Below are 24,011 nucleotides of genomic sequence, written 5' to 3'. Positions count from 1 at the left end.
TTATTTCCCAAGGTAAAGTGTTCCATGGAAAGCGTGTTACCTCTGATCAAGTGTTGCTCTGTTTAGTTTCCTGATCAATTAAAAAAAAAAAAAAAAAAAAAAAAAGTATGCAAAACCTGAAACATTTAATTCCGAAAAGCTTCACGGCACTTGTCAGTGGATTGCCACATGTTCTCATTTTCCCTTTTCTGCCAAGGCAGAGGCTTTCTGAGGCAGGCAGAGGCTTCTGTGATCCATTCACTTCTTTCTTTTTCCTTTTTTTTTGGGAAAATAATCCATCAAGATAAGGATGTTTTGCTTACAGAAGAGCAGGATGCATTTCCCAACATAACCACTGCAGTTTGTAAATTAACGGGTTTTGTACTGAAATGTATACCAAAGCCTCCCAAATCTTCCCTGAAAAACAAGATAAGAGAATCTATTTAAAGCTGTTTTCTGGATCCCCTGCAGTCCCTCCCCTTTCCAAGAATTCAACCCTGTAGTGTCAAGGTACGGTGCTAATTTTCCTAATAGCAGATGGAGTGCACCTGAAAATTAGAAGAAAAGACCAAGTGTCCACATCCAGAAGACATTTTCGTTTGTGTTGTCAGATTTTTTGTTACTTTGGAAATTGAAGGTATTTCTAATTTACCAGAATTAAATTAAACCAGTTTATCTATCAGCCACTGGAATCCTCCAATATTGGCTATATCTAATCCAGACTGGAGAGTTGCTACCAGATTAGCAGCCTTGAATCACTGATACTTCACACTGGATGCATTTTGTCTGGTTGAATGTATAGATTACACTCATTTATGCCATAAGAAGATGATTTCCTTTGCAATTGGTGGACCTGACATATAGTGAGTGAAGGTTTAACTTCTAATGAAGCAGAAGTTCCTGGCTGCTCCAAATTGTCCTGTCTTGTTTGATCACCCAATTTTCCTAAACTCAGATTGCCATTTCCATGTGCTCATCTCAGCCTGGTATCTCCAGCAACTTGAAGGGAAATTTAAAATAGGATTTCATAAAACAAAAAGAAATTAATATCAGACAAAAATATAGATTTTGGGGCTGAGAATGGCTTGTTTCTGTTCTGTTCAGTGCTTCCATTTAAGACAAGGACAGAAGCTGAAAGAACTGAGAGGAAAGGATTATCCAATAAATGTTTATATATTGAGCTCTTGCTCAATATAGACCAAACACTCACTACTTATACAAATTGGATGTGCTTCATTCTATCAAGGTGTTAATTACATCCTTGGCTAAGTAAATGTTGAGGCTGAAGCACATATGTCACACATTTCCATGACATAATATATACATGAACCTGCATCATATACAAGAAAGTCACATATAAAATACACTTCAAACCACATCATTACATTTTAAGTATTATTTTTATAATTTCGTATTTAAAGTTACATGCTACAAAAATTATCGTCTTTTATTACAAGCCTCAGGAACATATTTTATGTTTGTTGTTCTGATGAAATGCAAAATACCTTTAAGGGAGTATGAAGAGCTGTAATTGCTCTCCTGTGCCCTTTCAGCTGTGAAAGGGCAACAGTAGGCTCCCCCACCTCCATTAACCCTGTCAGAGGTTCATGCTGGGCTGTTCTGCAGGAGGACGGAGTGCAGGACAGGAAACAGTTTTTTCCAACACTTCCTTGGACTTCTGTGTCAAACAACCAGCACAACCCACTGAAATCACAGTTGTCAGGTAGAGACATCTCCAAACCCTTCCACTGCTCTCAAGGAACACAGAGCTACCTGCAGGAAGACAAATCTTTATTGAAAGGAGGCAAAGAAAATTCTTAATATACAGTGCTGAACCTCCAGGAAAACCTGGGAACCCACAGAGCAAGGCAGCTCTTCACAAGTCAGATGTAAGAGGGTCGGATGAGGGATACTTTCCAAACCCAAACTGCTTCTCCAACCCACTTGCATAAAAAGAAAGAAAGAAAGAAAGAAAGAAAGAAAAAAAAAAAAAAAAAAAAAAGAATAGAGTGTGCAATGCCAGTCACTCTGTCCTTAGATCTATGGGGTGAGCAATCTTTGGCAGAGGACTGAGGTAACAAGCTGGAGGCCGCAGTGTCTCTCCATTCCCTTCCAAAATGTGCTTGTCACTCCACAAATACAGGGTTTGACTGTGGATGCACCATGTTCCTATCACGTAATGATGGGATTATCTGTCCTCAGAGCATAGAGGTAAATGCTGCTATATAAGATCTGGTGTCTTCTGATCTTTTTTTGGCAGGACTGTCCATTTCCATAGCAGGGGGGTTGGAACTAGTTGATCGTTAAGGTTCCTTGCAGCCCAGATCACTCTGTGATTGTATGACTGGTGGTGTTCTTTCCAGCCTTGTTTGGCAGTTCTCTTTGATTGCTCCTGTCCAGCTTTTGACTTACCTAAATAGATATTTCTTGAAGCAAATCTCCATCTGGCTTGTAGGGCTCCCCTACCCAAGTTGCAGGAAGCAACAACTTCCTCTGAGATCTGGCTGCAGCAGGAAATTTGATGAATTTCTCCTTCCCTCCTCTCCTGTGCCCCTTAGCTATCAGTTTAGCTCAGAGGTCAAATAAGTATTGTAAGGAAGCCCATTTTTAGGGCAATACTGAGAGGATAAGCTGCCAGTCCCGTAGACTAAGACTGTGAACCAAAATCGTTGCATTTCCAGAGCTTTTCATCAGCATGTGGCTGGAGAACAGCTGCTTGAATGTGGGAAGCTCCAAAGGCAGTTATAACTCATGTCAGTTGCTTTGAACTTGTATAATTTACCTCTGTAGTAGAAGAGAAGTAAGCTGCACACAGTACCTATATCCCTCTGGGAATAGTGTTTTGGTAACTCCTTCTGTTACTATTTAATTTTTAATTGATTTATCCGGCAATTACATCGGCACAAATTACTTTTGTAGGTCACATTGTACACTGTCTCACATAGATGAACAAAATCGATTTCTGTGACGGGTATCCAAAGTTTTGAGATCGAGAGTTACTGTCCTGCTGAGGTTTCTGCGGCAAACCAGCTTGGCAGAGCTGGGTGGGTGCTTGGGGCAGTTCCCTGTGTGCCCAGGTTGGTGCTGAAGCAGGACAGAGGTACAAAAGGGGGGGGGTCTCCTTCAGTCTCTCTTCACTGAGCTGAATTGGCTGATTGCAGCATGAAGCAATGGCTGGAGTCTGAACAAGGATGCAGAAAAGTTCAGCTGAGGCTGGTGGGAGGAAATTATAAGTGTTTCTTTTTCTTACACAATACCAGGTCTTTGGGGAGCTTGAAAATTCAAACTTTCAGTGTCTGACCAAATGTGTATTTGTTGTTTGGTTTTACTTTGCTCATTTGCTGCATTGGAACTCAGCCTACTTTTATTATGAAACAAATGTGTCATGGCTAATTGTGTTCATTGGTAATGTGGTCAGAAATCTGTTTCCAAAGTTTGGAGATGAGTTTTGGGATACACAGTTGGAATGAGTCAAAGGTTAGCATTATAGAGGATAAATAACAGTATTTACATTCCCTTCCTTCCTTCCTTCCTTCCTTCCTTCCTTCCTTCCTTCCTTCCTTCCTTCCTTCCTTCCTTCCTTCCGAGTTCCTTCCTTCCGAGTTCCTTCCTTCCGAGTTCCTTCCTTCCTTCCTTCCTTCCGAATTCCGAATTCCTTCCTTCCTTCCGAATTCCTTCCTTCCGAATTCCTTCCTTCCGAATTCCTTCCTCCCTCCCTCCCTCCCTCCCTCCCTTCCGAATTCCTCCCTTCCGAATTCCTTCCTTCCTCTCTTCCTTCCTTCCTCTCTTCCTGTCTTTTCTTTCTCTTTCATCCTGTCTTGTTTCTTTTCTTCCTTTTCCCTTTTTTCTTTATCTAGCTGTGAGTTTGTTCTTAACCTGTTCCATAAAAGCACCACTCTGGCAAATTGCCCTACAGAAGCCCTGAAAGGCTGCTCACTGCAGAATAGGCTGCAGATTTCTGTCATCTGCACTCCTAGTGCACATCACTCGTGTTGTAGAATGACTTCAGGGGAAATTTCCATTCTCTTATGATCAATAAGATACTTGCCTGTGTGACTTCAGACTCCTCTCCAGATTAATTTAGTCTCTGAGCCCAGCATGGTGCTGACCTCTGAGACAGAGGTACCTGCTTGTTTGAATCTGGGCTGAAACAACTGTGCTAATGTCTGATCACTGCTGGATGAGGAGAATCAAAATCCCACAGAGGAGGAAGACAGATTCTATGATTATTAATCCTCAGTCAACTGAGACAGAAATTCAGGACTTCAGACTGCCTCCAATTTACACTGATCCTCCTCTAATGTCAGTGAGAAGTTTAAATGGAAACTGAAGTAGAAGACATCCCTTCTGCAGCATTTGTATTTCAATTTACTCATACCACATAGGAGTACCTCAACACCTAATAAAGCATCTCTGAACTTACTGCTGCCCAATTATTTAATTTTGGTTAAGTGAAATATCACTGCTGTTATTTAGTAAATACTTTCCTCATCCACAAATATAAAGTGTGTGCCAAAAATCTTGTTCGTATCTCATTTAAATTGCTTATAAATCTTATAAAATTTTTGATTTTAGATGATCCAATTCTGAGAACAAACAAATATTTACCATAATCCTTCCGAAATATATTTCACCTATTATAGTTGTTCTTATGGGATTTTGATGTAAATCCAGATAAAATTTGTTACTTTTCTGTTTTTAACAACAACTGTGTTTCATTTCCTCAGTTCAGCAACTATGGTGCAATAAAACATACTCGAACAGATAACTTTGCGTAAACAGGATAACAATGTATTCCAAATTTTTCACTCCTGAAACTTTTGATTTATGTCCTAATTTAGTTTCAACTCACAGGGATTTGGAGATACCCTTGAAGTTCCTACAGGAATGTGTTTCTGTATAAATGTGTCTCTGCTCAGATTGTACACAAAGAATGGGCTATGGCTGGAATATCAAGAATCCTGTAGGTCAGGATTAAAGGGCAATTGTCAGGGTTGCCAGAGACAGCCTATTGCCCGTCTATACTCTGCAGAGCTTTCTAGTAACTCGGTGTAATGAGGTTTGACACCTCCACAGTTCTTAAATAACACTTAGCACCTAAACCACAGTCGTGTTTCATACATCCAGATCCCAATGCAAATGTTAAAACAAAGTAAGAACCTCTGAGGAGCTTGAGTGGTGATGCAATTAATTGAGTTTACAACAAATATAGTGTGTATTCCATAAATGCAAACATTTCAAACATAGGTCGTATAAAATTGACTGTATTTTAGAAATAAGTTTTCCTTAATGCATTAACTGTAACATTTGTTTTTAAAAGTGTATATTTTCTCCAACAAACTAATATCATACCAACAGCTTTAATATCACACCAACAGCTAAAACACAGATGAGCTCCTGTGTGTTTAGTTGGTGTATTTTAAGACCCCTACTCACACTGAATGAAACCTTGGTGAGTTTCCTCATGTCAAGACTGCTAAGGAGAAGTACTAAAAGTTTTAAACCTTTCTAGAATAAAACCAGTCAGCATTCACATCAAAGTGAAATTATATTGTTCAAACTTTTTTTTGCCCTGTGATAGCAAACAAACTTTAGGAATGAAGAGAAAACACTGGGAGGAGATACCTTCTCATAATTTCAGTGCTCAGGACTTTAGTCAAGCTAATCAATCTGAATCGCTGATGTTTGAAAAATTGTCTTGAAAGGGAGAAAAAAGAGTGAAAACAAACAAGCAAGCAAACAAAAAAACCCTCTACAATGCGGCAATTACAAAAATTCTAGAGGAAGAAGAGTTCAAAAGGAAAACAATGGGTTCCCAAATTCCTTGTTGGAGCATATGAACCCGAGTTAGGAGATGCAAAGATAAACATTTCAAAGGAGGAAAGAGCAGGGGATTCTGCCTGCTGTGGGACTGGTGATTTAGATGTTGGAGCTGAAGAAAGCTTCCAGGGAACAGAGGGTCATTGTGCCTGGAATGCAAAGGCATCCGCAGCTTTGCGGAGAGAAATGCCCGGGAGCCGCCGGAGCTCACTCACAGCCGCGCGTGGGAACTCCGGGAGAGCAGGAATGGGAAAAGGGAAAATGGGGTTCACTGTGGAGACCCCCCCCCTCCCTGCCCCCCGCTTACAGAGTCAACGGGCAAGATTCAGGAAAGATCTCGAAACTGAGGGTTTGAAACAAGGTTTAAGGGAAAAAATCAGCAAACTTCAGGACATGAATTGAAGAGTTGCTTCGGGCAAGAAAAGCAGCGCTTAGCTATGGACTGAAATTTGAACAGCCAAATGTGCGCCCGAGCAAAGTTAAAATAGCAGCCAAGCTCAGGAATAGGGTTTGCACAGAGAGGCGGGAATGCAGCACCACTCGGGAAAATAAGGAGCGAGAAGCTGTTAAATGAAGAAAAGTGAAGTGAATAATTGTAGAAAAATCTTGCCTGCCTGCTACATTAAAGCTTTATAAATAGATAACACCCCCCCCCCCCCCCCATGTTTTGTCCCAACCATTAAGTGACGCACTTGGTTACTTCGGGGTGAGCGTTTTCCAAAACACACGAGTGGAAGGAAGTCCAGGAGTTGCAGGGGACGGAAGGAGGCGTGGGGAGAGGTGCGGAGTCCAGACTCGCGCCGTCGGCTCGGCTTCGTGCTGTCCGTCCAGAAACCTCCCGGGTCCAATGGGGTGCCCCCGGGCGCGGGGATCGGGCGGGGCCGGGGCTCCGCACCACACACGGCCGGGGTCGGGGGTGATTCCCGCTGGAAAGGGAACAGGGAAGAGCTCGCACAGGACCGGGACTGTGCTACCGGCAGCACTCGGGTCTCACACCGAGCTCCCGGCGGCAGCGGCGGCTTCTCCCGTGTTACACTCGGGAGCCAACGCACCCCCGGCGGGGCTCGCCGCGCCTGCGAGATTGTTTGGGTTATAAGCGCAGGCACCCCGGCAATGAAATGGCGCATCAGGCGGGCGGTGCATCTCCGGGCGCTGTTACACAGGGCCAGGGAAACGGGGTCGCCGGGACCGGCTCTGCCCGAGGCAGTGGCTGCCCGCAGGTTTCCGCGAACCATGGCCGAGCAGGCGCGGGGGTAGCCGGCGGCGCAGCCGCTGCCCCTGCGGGAATAGCTCTGGGTTCAGCCGCAGCGGGACACAGCCGGCAGCAGAGCGATTTGGTGCTCATTCATAGAACCACCCTAAGTTTAGTCACCACGGCGTCATGTGCCTGTCTTTGCTTCCCCTCCTACCCGCACTCTGTGAGTGGTTTAAAGTCTACCAGGGCACTCTGAGCCTCAGCAATTCATATTTACATGGGGGGCAAAGAGGGGTGGGATGGATTTAAAAATTACTCAGTTCAAAGGTATGGCTGGTCTTTGCCTGTCTGTCAGATCTAAGAGGAGTGAGTGGATTTTCACGAAGGAATTTCATGGAAATTAAATCTCTACTGGAGTGATCCATTCAACTCCTAAAGCTTCAGCCCAGTTTTGTATCCTGGATGAATGCCCTGCTGAATAGCTTGGTGGGGATGCAAAAAGCCACCTTAAACTAGGGATTTTTCTTCTGCTAAATTGACTTCAAAGTAGTAATTAAACAATAGCTAGCTTTAAAAAAATCAAGTTATAAGAAGCTATAGGACAAAATTACCGTATAACTAGAAGCTGTGTTTTATGGGAGGGGGGCAGGGGGATGGGGTGTTCAAAATAGAAAAGTGACTGGGTAGAGGCAATTTGAGAGAAACAAAAATGGATGCAAGAAAGTAAAATGAATTGCACTGATTCAAACTTTTTGATGGTTTGTTCATTTCTTTTTATTACATCTGTACTACAGTCGAGTCTGGAGCTGGGTAAATGGAGGAAGGGGAGAGACTGCAGAATTGTTTGGGATATTTTAAGCAGAAGCATCCAGTTCAGGGGTGACAGGCTGAAACAGCTTTCTGTGGCCTTTGTCCTATGTTTGAGGCTTGTCTTCTCCAGGCTGCTCTGCATAGGGCTGAGCCTGCACAGCTCAGTATTCATCTCTGCTTTTGTAAAGCAAAAATGGCGTTTTTCACCAAGGGCAGTCTTGCTGCCAATCTTCTCCCTCTTCCTCTGTCTCCCAAACCCACAATCACAACTGCATTCATATCTCTCTGTGATGATTTAGAAGCACATTTGACTTGAAGCTACCAAATGAAAACTAATCTCCTGCTTGACTCCCGCGGTGAACTCTCCCTAATTCTCTCCTCCCCGGCAGTAAAACTCCCTCACTTGCCATTGCTGATTTTCATCCTTGGGGTCATTGCTCTCACATGCAAAATGTTGCCCAGTGTTGCGCCTTCTTCCATCATGCCTGTTCTGGAAGAAGAAACCTGAAAGTTTATTATGCAATTTAATTTAAAATCTCTTTGGAGTGGTTGGTTTGGGGCCTTTCCCAGGTTTAAATGCTTTTGGGGCTTTATTCCCACAATTTTGTTGAATAGAGAATGTCACCAAATGAGCTACAGAAAGAAGGGGAGATAAACAGCACTATAGCAGCTGCTAGATTTTCAGTGTGTTTAAGGTAAGGCTAACTATTTTAAAGTGAAATGTCCAACACTGCAGTTAATCTGCGTGGCACATTTTTTTCATACTTCCAGGGTATTTCTGAGCTCAGGTTCAGACTATGAGGCATGGCAGTGTACACTGGCAGAATCTGAGCCACGGATCTTTAAAATACTGTCCATCTCTTGACTTCTGACAAGTGAAACCATGGTAAATGGTACTCCAGGTAATGACTTACTAAAGCTTACTGCAGTCCTTAGGCTAGACTATCAAGTTTAAGTATTCCCAGTGTCCCAATGTTGTACTGTTAGTGTGATAGTTACTGTTAGAAGAAAGCTCTTAAAATATAATTTACCATTGTTATATTGCTTTTCAAATATATTTCACAGTCTATTTGCACTGAGAATTGCTTTTTGTTTTTTAATCTTAAATGTAATAGGTTGCTGATAACTGCAGTGTGTTTCCATGAAGTGATGAGCTGAAAACTGGCAAGAACTGTTTGATGGGATATGTAAAATCCTGGTGAATTTTAGCCCACACACGGATACTTTTATTGTTACAAGCCTTTGCTATACCTGTCAGAAGGCTGGTTTCCTGCCAGGCAGTATGTGATAACTAAATTTTATCCTCGCCAAGGTGATACAAGAGTATGAAGGCAACACACATTGCCAAAAGTACTGGAAATGGGAAAGCACTTTGGACAACACTGAGAAGCCTCTGTGCTGCTGTCCAAGTAACAAATAGCAATACACAAAGACTTTGCAGTAGTGCTAATGTAATTTGCTGGAAAGTCCACAATTTCAGTTCAGAAAACCATGGAAGTTGCAATAAAACACAATGGCAGAGTGTGTGTTTTGTTTACAGCTTTTCTGCCTGGCTGTTCCACACCATTCACATAGACAATGTTGCTGGAGCGTAAAGTAATGAGAGCTCTGCAGGGTGGTTTGTATCAGCTGAGCTCAAAGCCAGCAGCTCTGGGACAAGATCTGGCAACAGGTTAGTCATGTGTGGGTGTTGGTGAGAGGTAGCGGCATGTTGGTTGCTGATACCTAATGAATAATCAATCTCTCCTTTCTCACAGGCTCTCAGAATGTTACCTTGTGGGGCCAGGTAGGTTTCTAGACAACAGACTGTCCTGGGCCATACACCAGAATTGTCCTTGTACTTTAAAAAACAGCCTGAAAAAAATGCCTCCCCAAAGTTGTGTCAATCCCAGCTGGGACTGCGTTGACAAGGAAGTGGTCCCCCTCCCCAGTCACACATTGTCACTCCCAGGCTCAGGGAGTGCTGCTGGCCTAAAATCAGTCAGACCAGGTTGCCAGGCTGGTTATAAAAAAAATACAGATGATCACTCGCATCTCCTCTGGGAGTCAGAAGGATCTATATTCTTTGTGATAAAGGATATAAACTACACATAGACAAGACTCAAGTCCCAAATCACATACACAGATTATCCACCTCTTTTGAGGGATCCTGACCAAAACTACGGACTGTTCTCTGAATGTCTTCACTCTGAATGTCAAACGCCTATGTCTTACATACACTTTGCAGCTTTACTTGTCTCATGCAGGTATTCCCAGAGGACAGTCAGCAATGCCTCTGCCATTACTCACAAGTCAATGTTTTCAGATACATCTGACAGTGATCCCTAACTCATTAAGAAATCAACAGTGTTTGTTCATCCAGAAAGTTTAGGAACTGCTGGTCTAAGATATCTTTATTGTCTGACTATAAAGAAGATATTCTGTATCAAAAAACACAAGAGTGTATTAGATCCATAGCTGTAAAATCCTCTCCTAGATGAAAAACTGAGGTGTACAATCTGAGATTGGTTTATTTTTAAGGAAGTGCTGATGATTTTAAAAGTGTATTGAATTCAAATGAGGAGAAGATGTTTGCTGTAAGCCACAGATGGCTTGAAGCAATAGCTCTGACAATGGCTCCCAGAACCATACAGTGCTCCTGACTGGTTTAATTCAGAAACTTAAAGAGGGTTATTTAAATGAGAGTAGTATTAGCTATTTATATCTTAGCAGAAAAAAAATCTTAAGAAAATTCTAGAACCCAAATTGTTCCAATGTCCTTCACTGATCTTTAAATGTATCTTCTTTATACCTCTAGCCTCAATGGTTTGCATGTTCCAGTTACTGACTATAACCACAAACATCTGTTGTGTATTTAAAAGCAGGGTGGAATCTGCATTAATTACATCATAAATCAAAACAAATACAACTTGTATTAATCCTTTTCAGATTTGTTCGGAATTGTTCTATTACTTTAGGAAATAAAAGAATACAAAACCCAATGTTCTTGATGTTAGCAGTGAAGTCCACCTGGTTAAGCCATACATACAGCATTCATGTTTATCGCAGTTCTCTCCTTTCCCAAAAGAAGAATCTGAACAATGATTTATATTTCCCAACTCATAAATGGTAGGAAATTCTTACTTCTTATTGCCATTTTATCCTTGTATTTGTAAGATAGCTGATCTCTAATGCTCATCTCCTTTTACGAATTAGTTTGTGAATTGTACAGGAGCAGGACCAACTTCGTTGGTTGTGTCATGCTTAACTCTGCAAGATACCAGAGTACAGGTAAGGAATCAAGTAACTGAGATGTAGATCTCTATCCAAACATATGAAAATATCACCTCTTAAATACTTGTATAACATAGCAGTTAGAGGCCTAGGAAATAGCAGGATGCTGGCTGCAGTATAAGCCTGTAGAAAGAAACTCCTGCTCGTAAACCTTTGCAACCTATGTGGATAAGAGAGAGAGAAAAAAACAGTGAGATGGAGTGACATGAGACCCACCCATAATTGTGGGTAAAACATGTATGATGTGAAAGATAAGAAACAAACCTTAGGCTTAGGTCGGGAAAAGCATCTGTTCATGCCTTAACAGAGCATTTATCCCAGAGCAACAGAGAGCAGTGCGTGGCAGATCTAAGATGCAGATATTGAGGTGACAGAACACTAAACCAGTGTCCTTATGGATACAAAGCACAGTGCATATGTGATACCTCATCCAGCTGATGTGCTGTTGTATTGATGTGCTTCTAGCTCAATTAATATGAGTTAGAGTGAGTAAGTTAGCGAGGAACCTCTGTATTTTGTAATTGTGGAAGATGAAAGAGCTGCTTCAGGACTGGGAACACTGTACCTTATACACATCTTTATGATAAAATAATCAGTAGTAAAGTAATTAAGGTTTCAGTCACCATTGGCAACATTTGTTCCTTTTGAATGGGATTTATGGGGACTTGTTTTGCTTCACTTTAGATTTAACATCTGGACATTTTGTAGCTGCTTTGAGAATGAAAAGAAATAAGATCAACAATCTTGTAAAAAAACAAGCAAATGCAATTAAGTATCTAATCTATAATGGCTTTCTAGAGTTTAAAAACAAGTTGTACAGTGAAAACAGAGAAGAGACTTGTTTGCCTGCAGTGTTTTGGGATGGAGCTCAAAACTCTCTGGACACAAGATCTCTTGGCACAAGCCTTTGATGTCCATATTTGACTCCAACTGGGACACTCATTATCATTTTTACCCTACATTTGAATGGCCATCAATAAAATTACGAGAAGTTTTGTTGGTCTGGGATTTTGTTTTTCCTTCTGATAAGATATAAATGGGAGTACCTGCAGGATGGCTGAGCCATTCAGTGTTCTCTTTTCCCAGGACACTTTCCATCCATTATCAATTTTCTTATTATTTCTATTTCTCTCCTGAACCCTTGCAATCAGTTTTTTGTGACTCTCCTTAAAGCCAAGTTGGCAGAGCTTGTCTTAGAATATTGTCCCGTACACAGGTTGCCTTTGTTCCTAAAGTGCTGTCCAAATAGAGAGAATGTGAGGGATGTTTGAGTGAGTAGCTGGGTTTTGGTTGGGCTGTTTGTTCTTGGCAGCTGCACAGGTCTCACCCTGTTTAACTTCAGCTACATCTTGTACCTAAACCAAGACTGCAGAAAGGGCAGGATTTGTCTAACTGCTCCTGTTTGGATGGTGCTTAAGTCACTTCACAGAAATATAGCAGCTAAAGAGATACTTTTTTTAGAAGATTCAACCTGTTCCTAAAATGATTTTTCTTAAAAAATTCCCCCCCCCCCCCCCCCGGTTTGTTCTTACAGACCTTATATAATGTTTGGGGTTTCTTTTAATAAGGCACTGCTTTGTGGGAAATAAATGAGTTTTTATTCCCCAGCATTTTAACTAAAATATTTAGCTGCACACACTGAAGTCAGTGTAAACTGGACTACACTGCAGCTGGGCTACAGAAAATCAACGAAGCTGATCATGTCTCTGATGAGAGATAAATGGTTTCTATATGAGTCTGAGGTCTATAAAGTAACTGAGTTAATGCTGAGTCTGTGACTAAATGACAACCTCCACTTTGTAATTTCAGTCTTTTTAGATTCTTTATTATGACATTTCTTGTTCTCTTGAGAAGGATGAAAGTAAATAATCAGGTTTGTGGGTAATGAGCCTGCCAAACCCAAGGCACTGAGAAGTTCTGAAAGCTCCTGCAGTCGTTAATGCCTGTGGGCTCCACACCAGTATGGTCAAAATATTTTACAATAAAGTTTGGATCTCCTTGTGTTGTCATTTGCCCCCTGAAATGAATTGGCTCATCATAACCTGGTACTAGGAATTCAAACTAAATCTGTGATTCTGCTGCACATGATCATTATTCCTGGGATCTCTGGCTGTAAACCATCACAATGACAAAACATGAAGTCCACTGGATGTGCTGTTTCTAAAACTTGTTAATTCTTCTGCCTTGCTGAGCCTCTTGTTGAAACTGAGTGTGTAAGAACTCCATATTCCTGTGAGGTGCAGCATCCCTAGAGTGCTCTTAGATGCTGTGCTGTAAGGAGTAAAGCTACTGGCTGTGTTCATTTTAAGTTCCTTTATAAAGAAAGGAAAAAACACTCGTGTATTACTGTAGTAAATATTACTGTATCCCACAGCCATAGGGAGGAGGAGGAGAGAAGATCCAGCAGGCAGGAATTGTGCAGCAAGATTGATTTATTTAATTATTTTACAAACTCCTTTATAGACTTTTTCTTCATAGTCTAATTGGACAAAGGATCGGCCACCCCCTGGGTGGATTGGCTAGAAATCCTAAATATCTATTGTCAAAATATTTTTCTACTGTACCATAAACATAGTTCTACAAGGTCACAGGTGTTCATAGTTTACAGAACTCCTGCTATTATCTTCCGTGAGAGAGAAAAGTATCTCACGGCTTAGAAAGCAGCAGGAAAATTCTTGCTAGCAGCATTTTTGTATCCCCACTTGGGCATGGAAAATGGGGAATAAAATAGGACTAAATATCACTTTCTAATAAAGCACACAAACTGTAGCCTCCACCTCCATCCTGTGCTCCATACCTTTGATTCTCAGCCTTGTACTTGAATGTGAAATCCGTAGGATTCTCCCCAGAAAGCTTTTCCTGCCTACTCCATGGGTAGCAGGGCTATTCAGCAGTACCTGGCACTGCACTGACTTCAACCACAGCCAAATCAAACAACCATCACCATCATCCTTACTGTTGTATTTCAAATGTTACCCTCTAAAGCTCCTTGTGCCGAAGGAGGACAAAAATATTGCCAGAGGGAAACAAAAAAATTGTCTTCAGAAGGAAGCACAACCACCAGAAAAGTTTTTTCAGGCAAAACCCAAAGCAATTGTTTTATGGCTTTATTTCCCTCCCCAATAGCTGATATTCAATAAACATTCACTGGTAAGTAAACACCAAAGAACACCAAAGAGCAAGGAGAGGTTTTGCTCAAGACATGCAGTGGCTTTTGGAAATAAATGAAGAAGCTTTTTATTACTAAAATTAATTAATTAATAAATAAAACATAAAGAACAAAATAACAAGATGGCAGAATAATTTCTGCAGGGATAGGGGTGTAAATCATTCATATATTGTGGTGTAAAATGGCAGCAGCTTGATAATTAAAATGTGTATTGGTATTTGGGTTTCTCATTATATTGTAATTTGGTCAACATGTGCAATATGATGACAACTTTGTAAAAAAAAGTGTCATTTTTATTTCTTATTGTGAGGCTGCGCCTCGAGTGCTGCGTTCAGTTCTGGGCCCCTCACTTTTACAAGGACATGGAGGTGCTGGAGCATGTCCAGCAAAGGGCAGCAGGGCTCCTGGAAGAACTGGGGAACAAGTCTGATCAGCAGTGGCTGAGGGAACTGGGGGTCTCAAGGAGGCTCAGGGGGAACCTCATCACTCCCTGACAGGAGGGTGAAGTGAGGTGCGGGCCAGTCTTTTCTGTGGTGTCTGCAGAGAGAGGACCAGAGGAAATGGCCTTAAGATGCCACAGTGGAGATTCAGATTTGATATTAGAAAAAAAATTTCAGTCTTAGGGTGGTCAGGTATTGGAATTGGCTGTACAAGGAGCTGGTCGAGTCACTGTCCCTGGAGGTGTTTAAGAGGCGTCTGGATCTGGCGCTGAGTGATGTGGTTAACAATCACAGAATCGTTAAGGCTGGAAGAGACCTTTATGATCATCAAGTCCAGCCATCCACTCAGCACTGCCATGCAACCCCAAAACCACTAAACCACATCACCCAGCACTGCCACTGCAACTCCTGAACCAAAGGTGTGTTTAAGAGGCGTCTACATCTGGCGCTGAGTGATGTGGTTTAGGGGTTGTAGTGGCAGTACTGGATGGACACCTGGACTCGACGATCTTGAAGGTCTCCTTCCAACCTTGACCGTCCCGTCCCGTCCCGTCCCATTCCCTGAGGCCGAGCCCAGCGCGCCGTGAAGGACGGCTGGGGGGGAGCAGGAGAGGGGCACCGTGAGGGAGCGCGCGCGGGGCCTCTCCCCCCTCCCTGAAGAGCGCGCGCGCGATGTCGCAGCGCCGCCCGCCCCTCACCGCCCGCTCTGCGCACGCGCGCAGCACTGCGGCTGCGCGGCCGCAGCAGCGCGAGTCCCGTGTGCCCCCCACAACGGCTGCGGGTGAGCGCTGCGCATGCGCAGAGCTCCTTGTGTGTATGTGCCTCCCGCCGCCCCGGCTCGCTCGCGCCGGGACCTCGGGGGGAAGCGGCGGCGGCGGGCGCGCATGCGCAGAGCCGCCGTTCCCCACACCTCCCCATCTTCCGTTTCTCGGCCTCGCAAAGAAGCGCAGCGGGGGCAGCAAGAACCGGGAGCGGGAAAGGCGCGCGCGTTGTCGCGCGTGCGCAGAGGAGGCCGCGAGCGGCCTCCCCCCCCCCCCCGCCAGGCTCCCGCCAATTGGGCACCGCCCCGCAGCGCCACCGCGGCCCAAGCGCGCTGTGCGTGCGTGCGTGCGTGCGTGCGCTCGCTCGGCGGCGGCGCGTCCCGAGCCCCGAATGAACGCCCCGGTCCTGGTGGGCGAGCGGCCCTGAGCGACCCGCGAGCGGGGACGGGCCGTGCCGAGCCGTGCCGAGCGGCTGCTCCGCCTGCACCCCGCCCGCCGCACGGGTGAGTGACCGACGACCGACCCGCCGAGCGCCTACTGTCCGCCCCGCCACCGCTGCGCCGCGCGCCACGGGCAGGCGCGGCGCCCCCGGGCCGCCCGCAGCCCCCGGCTCGGGGCCCGCCCGCTCTCCGCCGCTGCCGGTCCCAGGGCCTCAGCCGGCCCCTGCAACCCTCCGAGCGTCACGGCACTCCGCAGTACCCCGTAAGGGGTGCCCCCGGTGCTGGTACCGCCCCCCTGCCCCCTCCCCGGGCCGGCGGTGCCGCTTGTTCCGCCCGCCCCGGCCCGTACCCTCCTTGCCGGGAGGATCCGCCCCGCCTTGTTTCCCGGTCCCGTTTCCCCCAAAATTTCGTGGAATCGGGAGGGGATCTTTCTTCCTGCGTCCCCCCGCGCTTCCCCCGGTAGCCCCTCGGCCAGGGAGGGGTTGGGCTCCTGTGGTGCCGGCCGGGCCCCGCGGGGAGGTCGGGCAGTTCCTCCCCGAGAGATGCCCGTCCTACCCCGTCGATCCCCTGGGGAGGCGACGGCAGAGGTGCCGCTGTCGGCCCATCTCCCGCTCCCCGTGGGAGGATGTAAACTTTCCTGGAGATCCCTCAGCGCCGTTTGCCAGATCTCCCTGACCGCGGGTTCTCTCTGTGTCATTTTTAGTCACCTGCTCTGCTCTCATTGTTTAGGCTTTCGAGGGTTTGCTCTTCTCCCCTCGCATCTGCCCCCTCTTCGGTGTCTTTTTGGGTTTTTTAAAGGAAGTTGCATGTATAAATTCCCATCCTACTTTTTATAGTGGCTGAAGGATGCTGTGTGAATGTAACTCTTGGATAAAAATTTGTATGGGACCTGTGATTTGAGTTCTCAGCCACAGAGCCCTATAGGATACTTTCCCTCTCCCCTTCTTCACCCACTCTTCTCCAAAATAAACCTCCCAACAATGGGTGATCGACCCGGGAAACTGCGAAGCACTTGTAAGTTTGTGACTCTGGTATCTCCAGTGAGCATCTTGGAAAAATCAGCACAAATACTTTCTGTAGCTTTTCCTGAGAGACCAAACTACTCCAGCATCTTCAGTGGCATTTTCTGAAGCTTGTTTACTTCTCGCATGTTTTCCTTAGGTGTCTGAAATTTTCTTCACAAATTTAAATTCTAATTTTTTGAAATACAGTTTGGGAATCATACAGGTCACACAGCAAAACAAACTTTACAAGTGCAGCTTGTAGGTCACTGTCCTTTGTAGGAAATACAAGTGAGATTTTAACTCCTGTAATCAGGCTCCTGAAATATGTTTGGGCAATAAATAGAAATTAGAGTCCAGGTCACTTTCTGTTCTTTGGTGCTGAACAATGTTTCGTGCACTGAGGGCATCCTGTGCCTGAGAGTCATTGAACTTGCACTTTTGTATTGGGAAATCTGTTGTCTAGAGCTCACTAAAGCAGCACAGAAGCTACAGGAGGGTGTAAAACCTGCTGCTTTAAAGATAAAGATGCTGTGAGGGAAAGAACTACATTTAATACCTTAGTGCACATAAGAAATGTGAATGCAAATGAACCCAAATTTTTCAGTGAAGAATGTTTGAGTGAATATCTAGTTTTGTGATTCTAGGGTATATATAGCTTCTAATTTCTTAGATCAAGCCCATGGAAAACTGTTCTGTATGGAATAACCTTTGTGTTTGTAGTATGTGCGTTCCATTTTGGTGGAGACAGTGAAAATCTCCCAGACAGTGATTCCATAGTACATCACTTGTGATCCAGTCTGTGGGACTCTGACAAGGCTGACAAACAAGATTCTGTCAACAGTAGATTTAATCACTACTTTTTGTAATTCTTACTCATTTGTTAGTCTTTTAAACATGGAGCTGGTTTTAAGTTGCATTTTTTTTCTCATTCCAATGAAATGTAGCTTGGTCTTGGCAAACTAGATTAGTTGCTCTGGGTGATTCAACTAGAGAGATGAAAACAGAATTTTGAGTGCTTGCATTCAGAATTGTGGGGCTGTAGCTACATAACTTGGTTCATCTTTCTCAGAAAATGTGTTTTGTTTTGTTTTTTAAGGGACAGGATAAGTGCATTTTGACACAAAGAAAAGTGATCTGAGAGTAGTGTTTTCTCACATTTATGAGAAAACAAATATAATTTGCGGACATGTCTATTGACGTTTCTCATGCTCAGGTTTTTTGTACAGTCTTTAGAAATGTATAAATAGTGTTAATGCCCAGTGATACAGAAAAAAACCAAATGCAAAGAATGCAGGGTTGGAAAGAAAACCTTTAGATATCCTTGTAAAATGCTTTCAGAGTAATTTAATCTGATGGTGAAAAGAACGTGAATTTCCTTTTTGGCCTGTTTGAGTTTTGAATAATTTTTCAAGTTTTAAATTATTTATAATAGTAAAATATTTCAAAACGTGTTTGGTTTTTTTTAAAAAACATCAACATCCATATATTGAGTAAAGATTGGCATTATTTTTAACTTTACTGTGAGCCTTAAAAAATCTAATTATGCAGAAGTACTTGAGGAGGCCAGGCTGTGTCAGGTTCTGGTGCTGCTGCAGTGACGTGTCTGTAGTGCACTGGGAGGTGGAAAGCAGCAAGCTGTGAGAAGGTTCTTTATAATCTTATGTCTTGTAAAGTTATTTTTCCTATAAATTAAATATGATAAGAGCCACTTAAAAAATCTTTATGTATGCTATAAATTATTTTCATTTTCTAAAACACAAACTTGCTGCTTAAACTGAAGGCTAGTTCTGTTTTAATAGTAATTCTTATTCCTGAAAGTCAGTGGGATCTGTGCACATGTACAAGGAAATTCCTGATCTTCCTTTTAATAACTGGTATCATTGCTGTCAATATTTTAATAATATAATCTGAATATAAAATGAAACAGGTAGACCCAAGTGATTGTGTGTGTATATACCACACTGTTTATACCAAAACAGAACTTCTTGCATTTTACGTTGTTTTGTTAGTATATTTCTAAACATCCCTGTGTGATTTATGTTGAGGTATTCAATGTGAGATGTAAACAAGAAATCTTTTTGATATTATTTCCTACTTGTCTTTTGTAGGTCTTTTTCTGCTCCCAAACATTATTTAAGTTCAAAAAATTACCCAGATTTTTATTTTTTAATATATATATATCTATCTTCAGGAACCATGCTTTCTCCTCAGAAGGGATTACAGAATAGTCTTGTTTTATTTTTTCTTTAGAAGAATACAGTATAATAATTCTTTTGTGTTTAACACTTAAGGACTCTGTATTGCCACTGCAAAAGGGTGTGACTGGTTTATCCAGATAGGCACATATTTTGTGCAAATCAGCAAGACCTGAAATCTTTGCTTTCTTGTTCTGAGTATGTGTCAGTGGTGTAAACTGCTCTCAGAACAGAAAGCAAATGAAGCTGTTGGGAGAGCAAAGATGAGGGGGATAGGACAGGCACCTTTTGAGGCAGGAGTTGTGCAGTAAACAGTGCAAGGCCAACAGTTACAACTCAGTCTGTGAAAATCTGTTGAAGCAGAAGAACACAGCAGGAGCGTCTGTCAGCAGGAGGACATGCTCACGGAAACTTGAGGACGTTCCGTTGCTTTCGGTTAGCGAAGGAGTGAGTGATACCAGCATTATGAGCTTCTGACAGCACTGGGGAGCACTGGGTCTGCCTATGCAAATTCCAGAGACCTGTAGTTTGTTTTTATGCGGATCTGTGCCATTGTAGACCAGTCCAGATGTTTTGCAACTCTGGTCTTCTTATTTATGGCTGGATTTTACACTTTTTTCCAACACAAATATCAAACTCTATGGTGGCTTTTCTTACTTAGCTGAGACAAATTAAGAGAAAGGCTGAGGAGGATTCTACTGCAGTTGTGGCAAATTCTGATAGTAAGGCTCAGATCTCCAACGTAAAAAGCTCTAAAAGTCCATTTGAAGAAGATTTTTTTTTATTTCTTGATAGATGTAGAAGCAAATGAACACAAACTTCTTAATACTGGGCCAAGAAGTTCATACACTCGTTGGGTGTTTTCACTTTTGCACAAGCTGTGTCTGCCTGAACTGGGCACTGTGACCTCAGTGTTACATTTTAAAATGTGTTGCTGGTAGCACATGAAAAGTTTGTGATTCATACTGAGTTTAATTTTAAGTTACTTTTCTGAGCTGAGAACAGCAGCTCTCTTGCGCTTACTGAAACGTGGTGTGGTACTGCCAAACTAACTGTAGGTCACAGAGAGGTTTCCATTGCAGCATCTTAGTCAGAGAGGTGTCTAAAATTTTGTTCCTAATACTGTTTGAGTAGCCACAAAATACCTCTGATACAAAAAATTGTAGCATTTTTTCATGTCATCTCTTCTCTTTACTCATCTGACCTGAGACTTTGTGAGCCTTTACGGCCAAAACCTGTGCTGGAGGCTGTGCTGGACTCTGGGTGTTTGCTTCTGTTTTTGAAGAAGTTCAGAAGCATGAATTTTGTTGCACGTACAGATATATGTATTTTCTACAAATTCCTTTCCTGTAATAAATAACTACAAAAATTAGTTGCAGTAAATTTTTTCCCCAACAATTCTCTTGTTGTATTTTCCACTTCTTTTCCCTTTTCTGCTTTTGTATTAGCATCCGAAGTTTTATTTTAATTCTTAAACTTTTTCTTTTGCATAAAGAAAACTGCTTTTTCTTGCTGATAAAATTTCATTAAAATTTGGCAAAGTATTGCCTCTGCCAGTCGCTTATTTATTTGGATATATTGAAGTAGTAGCTTGAAGAAAAGGGACAAATCGCTTCCAAGCATCCAATACTGTATTTATAAAACTAAGTTAATTTGCCTTTTGTTGATGTTAACATGCTGATTGCAGTTTTTTTCCCCTGTAGCATTGAGAGGATTGCAGTGGCATTCTAAGGTCATTTAAAATCATGACAAGCTCAGTCGGACAGAAGAAAGTCTCCTCCAGACAAAGGAAGTGTGGGTTCTGTCGGTCGAATAAAGATAACGAATGTGGGCAGTTGCTGATGTCGGAGAACCAGAAGGTGGCGGCACATCACAAGTGTATGGTGAGTGACCAGGAATGGGATGGAACCGGGAAAACGCTGCGAACACGTGGAAAAGCCAACCAGGTTGGAATTGGCACACATGATTAACCGCTGCAATTTGGTGGGTTTCATATCTGTAAATTTCTCAATCACTTATAACCTTAAAAAGTAAAATGCAAATTTTGTTTTTGCAATTTTAGCTGTTCTCATCCGCACTGGTTTCTTCACACACTGATAATGAGAGTCTTGGTGGATTCTCTATTGAAGATATTCAGAAAGAAATAAAGAGAGGTACAAAACTGGTAAGTCCCTATTTTGGCTCTTGAAAATGGAAGACAGTATTTTCATACCTTCTATAAAGTTTGCAAGGAAGTTGTTCAGTGTATTTAATCTATTTAATATTTTCTGTGAGATTTCTGAAAGAAACCCACATTCTAGGGTCCTGAGAAGGGTGTTATTGTGCCTTTACCAGTATTTGGGCTTGCTGCCAAAATCTGGTTTTAACTACCAGATACACTTTTTGCTCCTTTTATACTGATTTTAAAAATAATGCTGTTAATATAGATGGCTTATGAGGTATGTGGGTACACTAGTCATTACAGCTCTGCCAAATTAAAGAGATTGAGCAGCAATGACTTTTTTTAATTCCTGAGAAGCTAATTCATGAGGATCTTTTTTTATTATTATTATTTATTTAGAACTAGTTGTTTTCCATTTGGGGAAATGAGTGAGGTTCTTTTAAAAATAACTTTAACAGATAATCAGTTCACTCCTCACATTAAAACCTTTTAGATTAGTTATTTAAAGCACTCTGTATTTACCAGTTCTTCAACCACTAAGAGAAGTCCAAAGTATTATTGTAGAACTACAATTTTATAATAATAGTCTAATATTTCATCCACTGTTTCATTTGAATCTTTTCCAGTGCAGGGAACTTCATTTGCTCTAATTAGCTGAAGCATAAATAAATAACTGTTTACAAGTCATTCATGTTGTGATTAGGACTTTCCAAAGAACATGGTAGTAAATGGAACTACTGATCATAAAGAAACTTTGATTCTCGTGTCTCTTAAAGGGTTTTTAAGGTTTTTTCTTTTTATGTCTTCAGTGGTTTCTCTTTCTGCATCTGAATCTCTTTATGTTCCTTCTATTGCAGTGGCTCCATTCTTGTAGATCACCAGCTCTGTGTACTAGGCACTTTGTTCAGGGTTTTTGTAGAAAACCTGGGTCTGGTCAATCTAATGGATTCGTTAGATTGACCTGAGTTGTTCCCTCTTTGGAGAAAATGTACAAGATAATTTTAGATCTTAATTTAGGTGCCTTGTCTCTGTAGCTGTCAGAAAGCTGCAGCTCTAAATCACTCTCTGGAGGAACTTGTCTTTCTCCATTGGCATGTAGGAAGTTTAAAGGTAAATGTTTGTCATTAGCCCAAATCCCTTCTCTCAGGTCTGCTTGCTGGTCTAGCCTGGTGTATTATGGGGGAAGACATGCAGCAAAAAACCTCAGTGCACTGGGTTAAGTGAATGTATTGATGGCTTGGGCTCAGCTTGTCCTCCATAAGGAGGTGATTCTGGCCAGGTGGGCACTGACAGTGGGGACCTCATTACCAGAGTGACAGTGACCGACATGTAGAGACTTTCTGATCATAATAGATCTGTCTTGAAAAAGGTTGTAGGTTCAAACCTTGGTAGGCCAGTAACAAAAGCTTAGGAAGTCTAAATATCTGGAAGTACAAGTCACTGATCTCTTAATTAATTATCTGTATTATTTCTAGTGTCTGTGCATGGGAAGGTTTTTTTTAAAGAACATACCTAATTTGCAGCTTATCAAACTTCATATATGCCCAATATAAATTGAGAGTTAGTGACCATTTGGACAGCAGACACGTGCCAATGGAATAAGTATTTTATTACTTATTGTGTACTCTGTTTTACAGACACATCATGGTGTTCATAAAAAGAAAGTTTTCTTTTAGTCATTTCTGGCTTTCAAAAATCTGAGATTCTGACTAAACTTGATTGGCTGGATACATAAGCCTAGGCTTTTCTAAAGGACTTTGATCAGCAGTTACTAGATAAGCAACCATAATGTATAACAGATTTATGAGATAAAATGCCCATACAAATTAGATAACAACTAGAGAACAGTATATAACTGTACCATTTCAGAGCTTGCAGAGGAGTAAATGGAGATGATCCAAAGCTTTGACATTTTTACTGTTCAGTTGACTTCGTTAAAATTGAAAAACAGGCTGGTGGTATATTTGGTAACTTTGGTGGTATATTTTTTTGGCATATTGGAGAGTAGCAAGACGAACTTGACTAAACAAGTGCAGTGGACAAAAAATGTATCCACAGAGATGTACATACATATATATATAGGGAATATCCTACATTGCATACTTAGATTTGGAATTGATTGTAACCTTTTGGGGCATGGGCAATATGCAGGATACAAAGAAAAAGCTCCAGTTGTCCTGGGAGGTGAGTTTAATGGGAAATCCTGATATTTTGGGGAATATTAAGTCAGTAGAGAGCAATACAGAGAAAAATCTTGTGATATTGTCAATTACTTCCTTTCCTACCACAGTACAAGAAGAACCATGAACAATTTAGAAGGCAAATAGCTGCTGTTATCTATGTGTCTGATACAAGAATTAATTAATGGGAAAGAAAAGTAAAGCAACAGCCTCACTTTTAATCTTTTTTGTAATACAAGTATAAAGAGCAAAATTTAGTTTAGTTGAAATAAATTCATTGTGTTTACCAAATATTTCACTAAATTCAGTGTTTTGGAAAGGACTTAAGGACATAACTGTAGAAAAAAAGGTAAAGTTAGCTGCTGATGCTGAGGTAAATTTACAGATCATCAGTATTTCTGGCTGCAGGACTCATTCCCAAATGGGTGTCATTTTTTTTCCTTCCTGCCTTCATAATATAATTCAGAATTAAACAGGTACAATTATGATTTTAACTTTTCTGAAATGGTTGGTACAAACAGACTGTCCTTGTGAGAGGGATATTTAGGTGAATAGCTGTCACTTTCATCAGATAAGTTCCACAA

The 24,011-nt window shown here is 42.1% G+C and overlaps 1 protein-coding gene across 4 annotated transcripts in view; it reads left to right on the top strand.

The window, feature by feature from the left end:
* The first annotated feature begins 15,810 nt into the window (after positions 1–15,810).
* PHF6 (PHD finger protein 6) overlaps positions 15,811–24,011 on the top strand; it is a 28,191-nt gene continuing 19,990 nt past the window's right edge. For all 4 annotated transcript variants that reach the window (XM_082289523.1, XM_082289524.1, XM_082289525.1 and 1 more), the window contains exons 1-3: positions 15,811–15,950; positions 20,790–20,969; positions 21,149–21,250. In XM_082289523.1, coding sequence (XP_082145649.1) covers positions 20,832–20,969; positions 21,149–21,250 — 240 coding nt within the window. In that variant the 5' untranslated portion in view covers positions 15,811–15,950; positions 20,790–20,831. The remainder of the gene's footprint in view (positions 15,951–20,789; positions 20,970–21,148; positions 21,251–24,011) is intronic.

The sequence above is a fragment of the Coloeus monedula genome (assembly GCF_965178545.1).
Source record: "Coloeus monedula genome assembly, chromosome: 12".
NCBI classification, from domain to species: Eukaryota; Metazoa; Chordata; class Aves; order Passeriformes; family Corvidae; genus Coloeus; species Coloeus monedula.
This window is presented reverse-complemented; position numbering and strand designations above follow the sequence as displayed.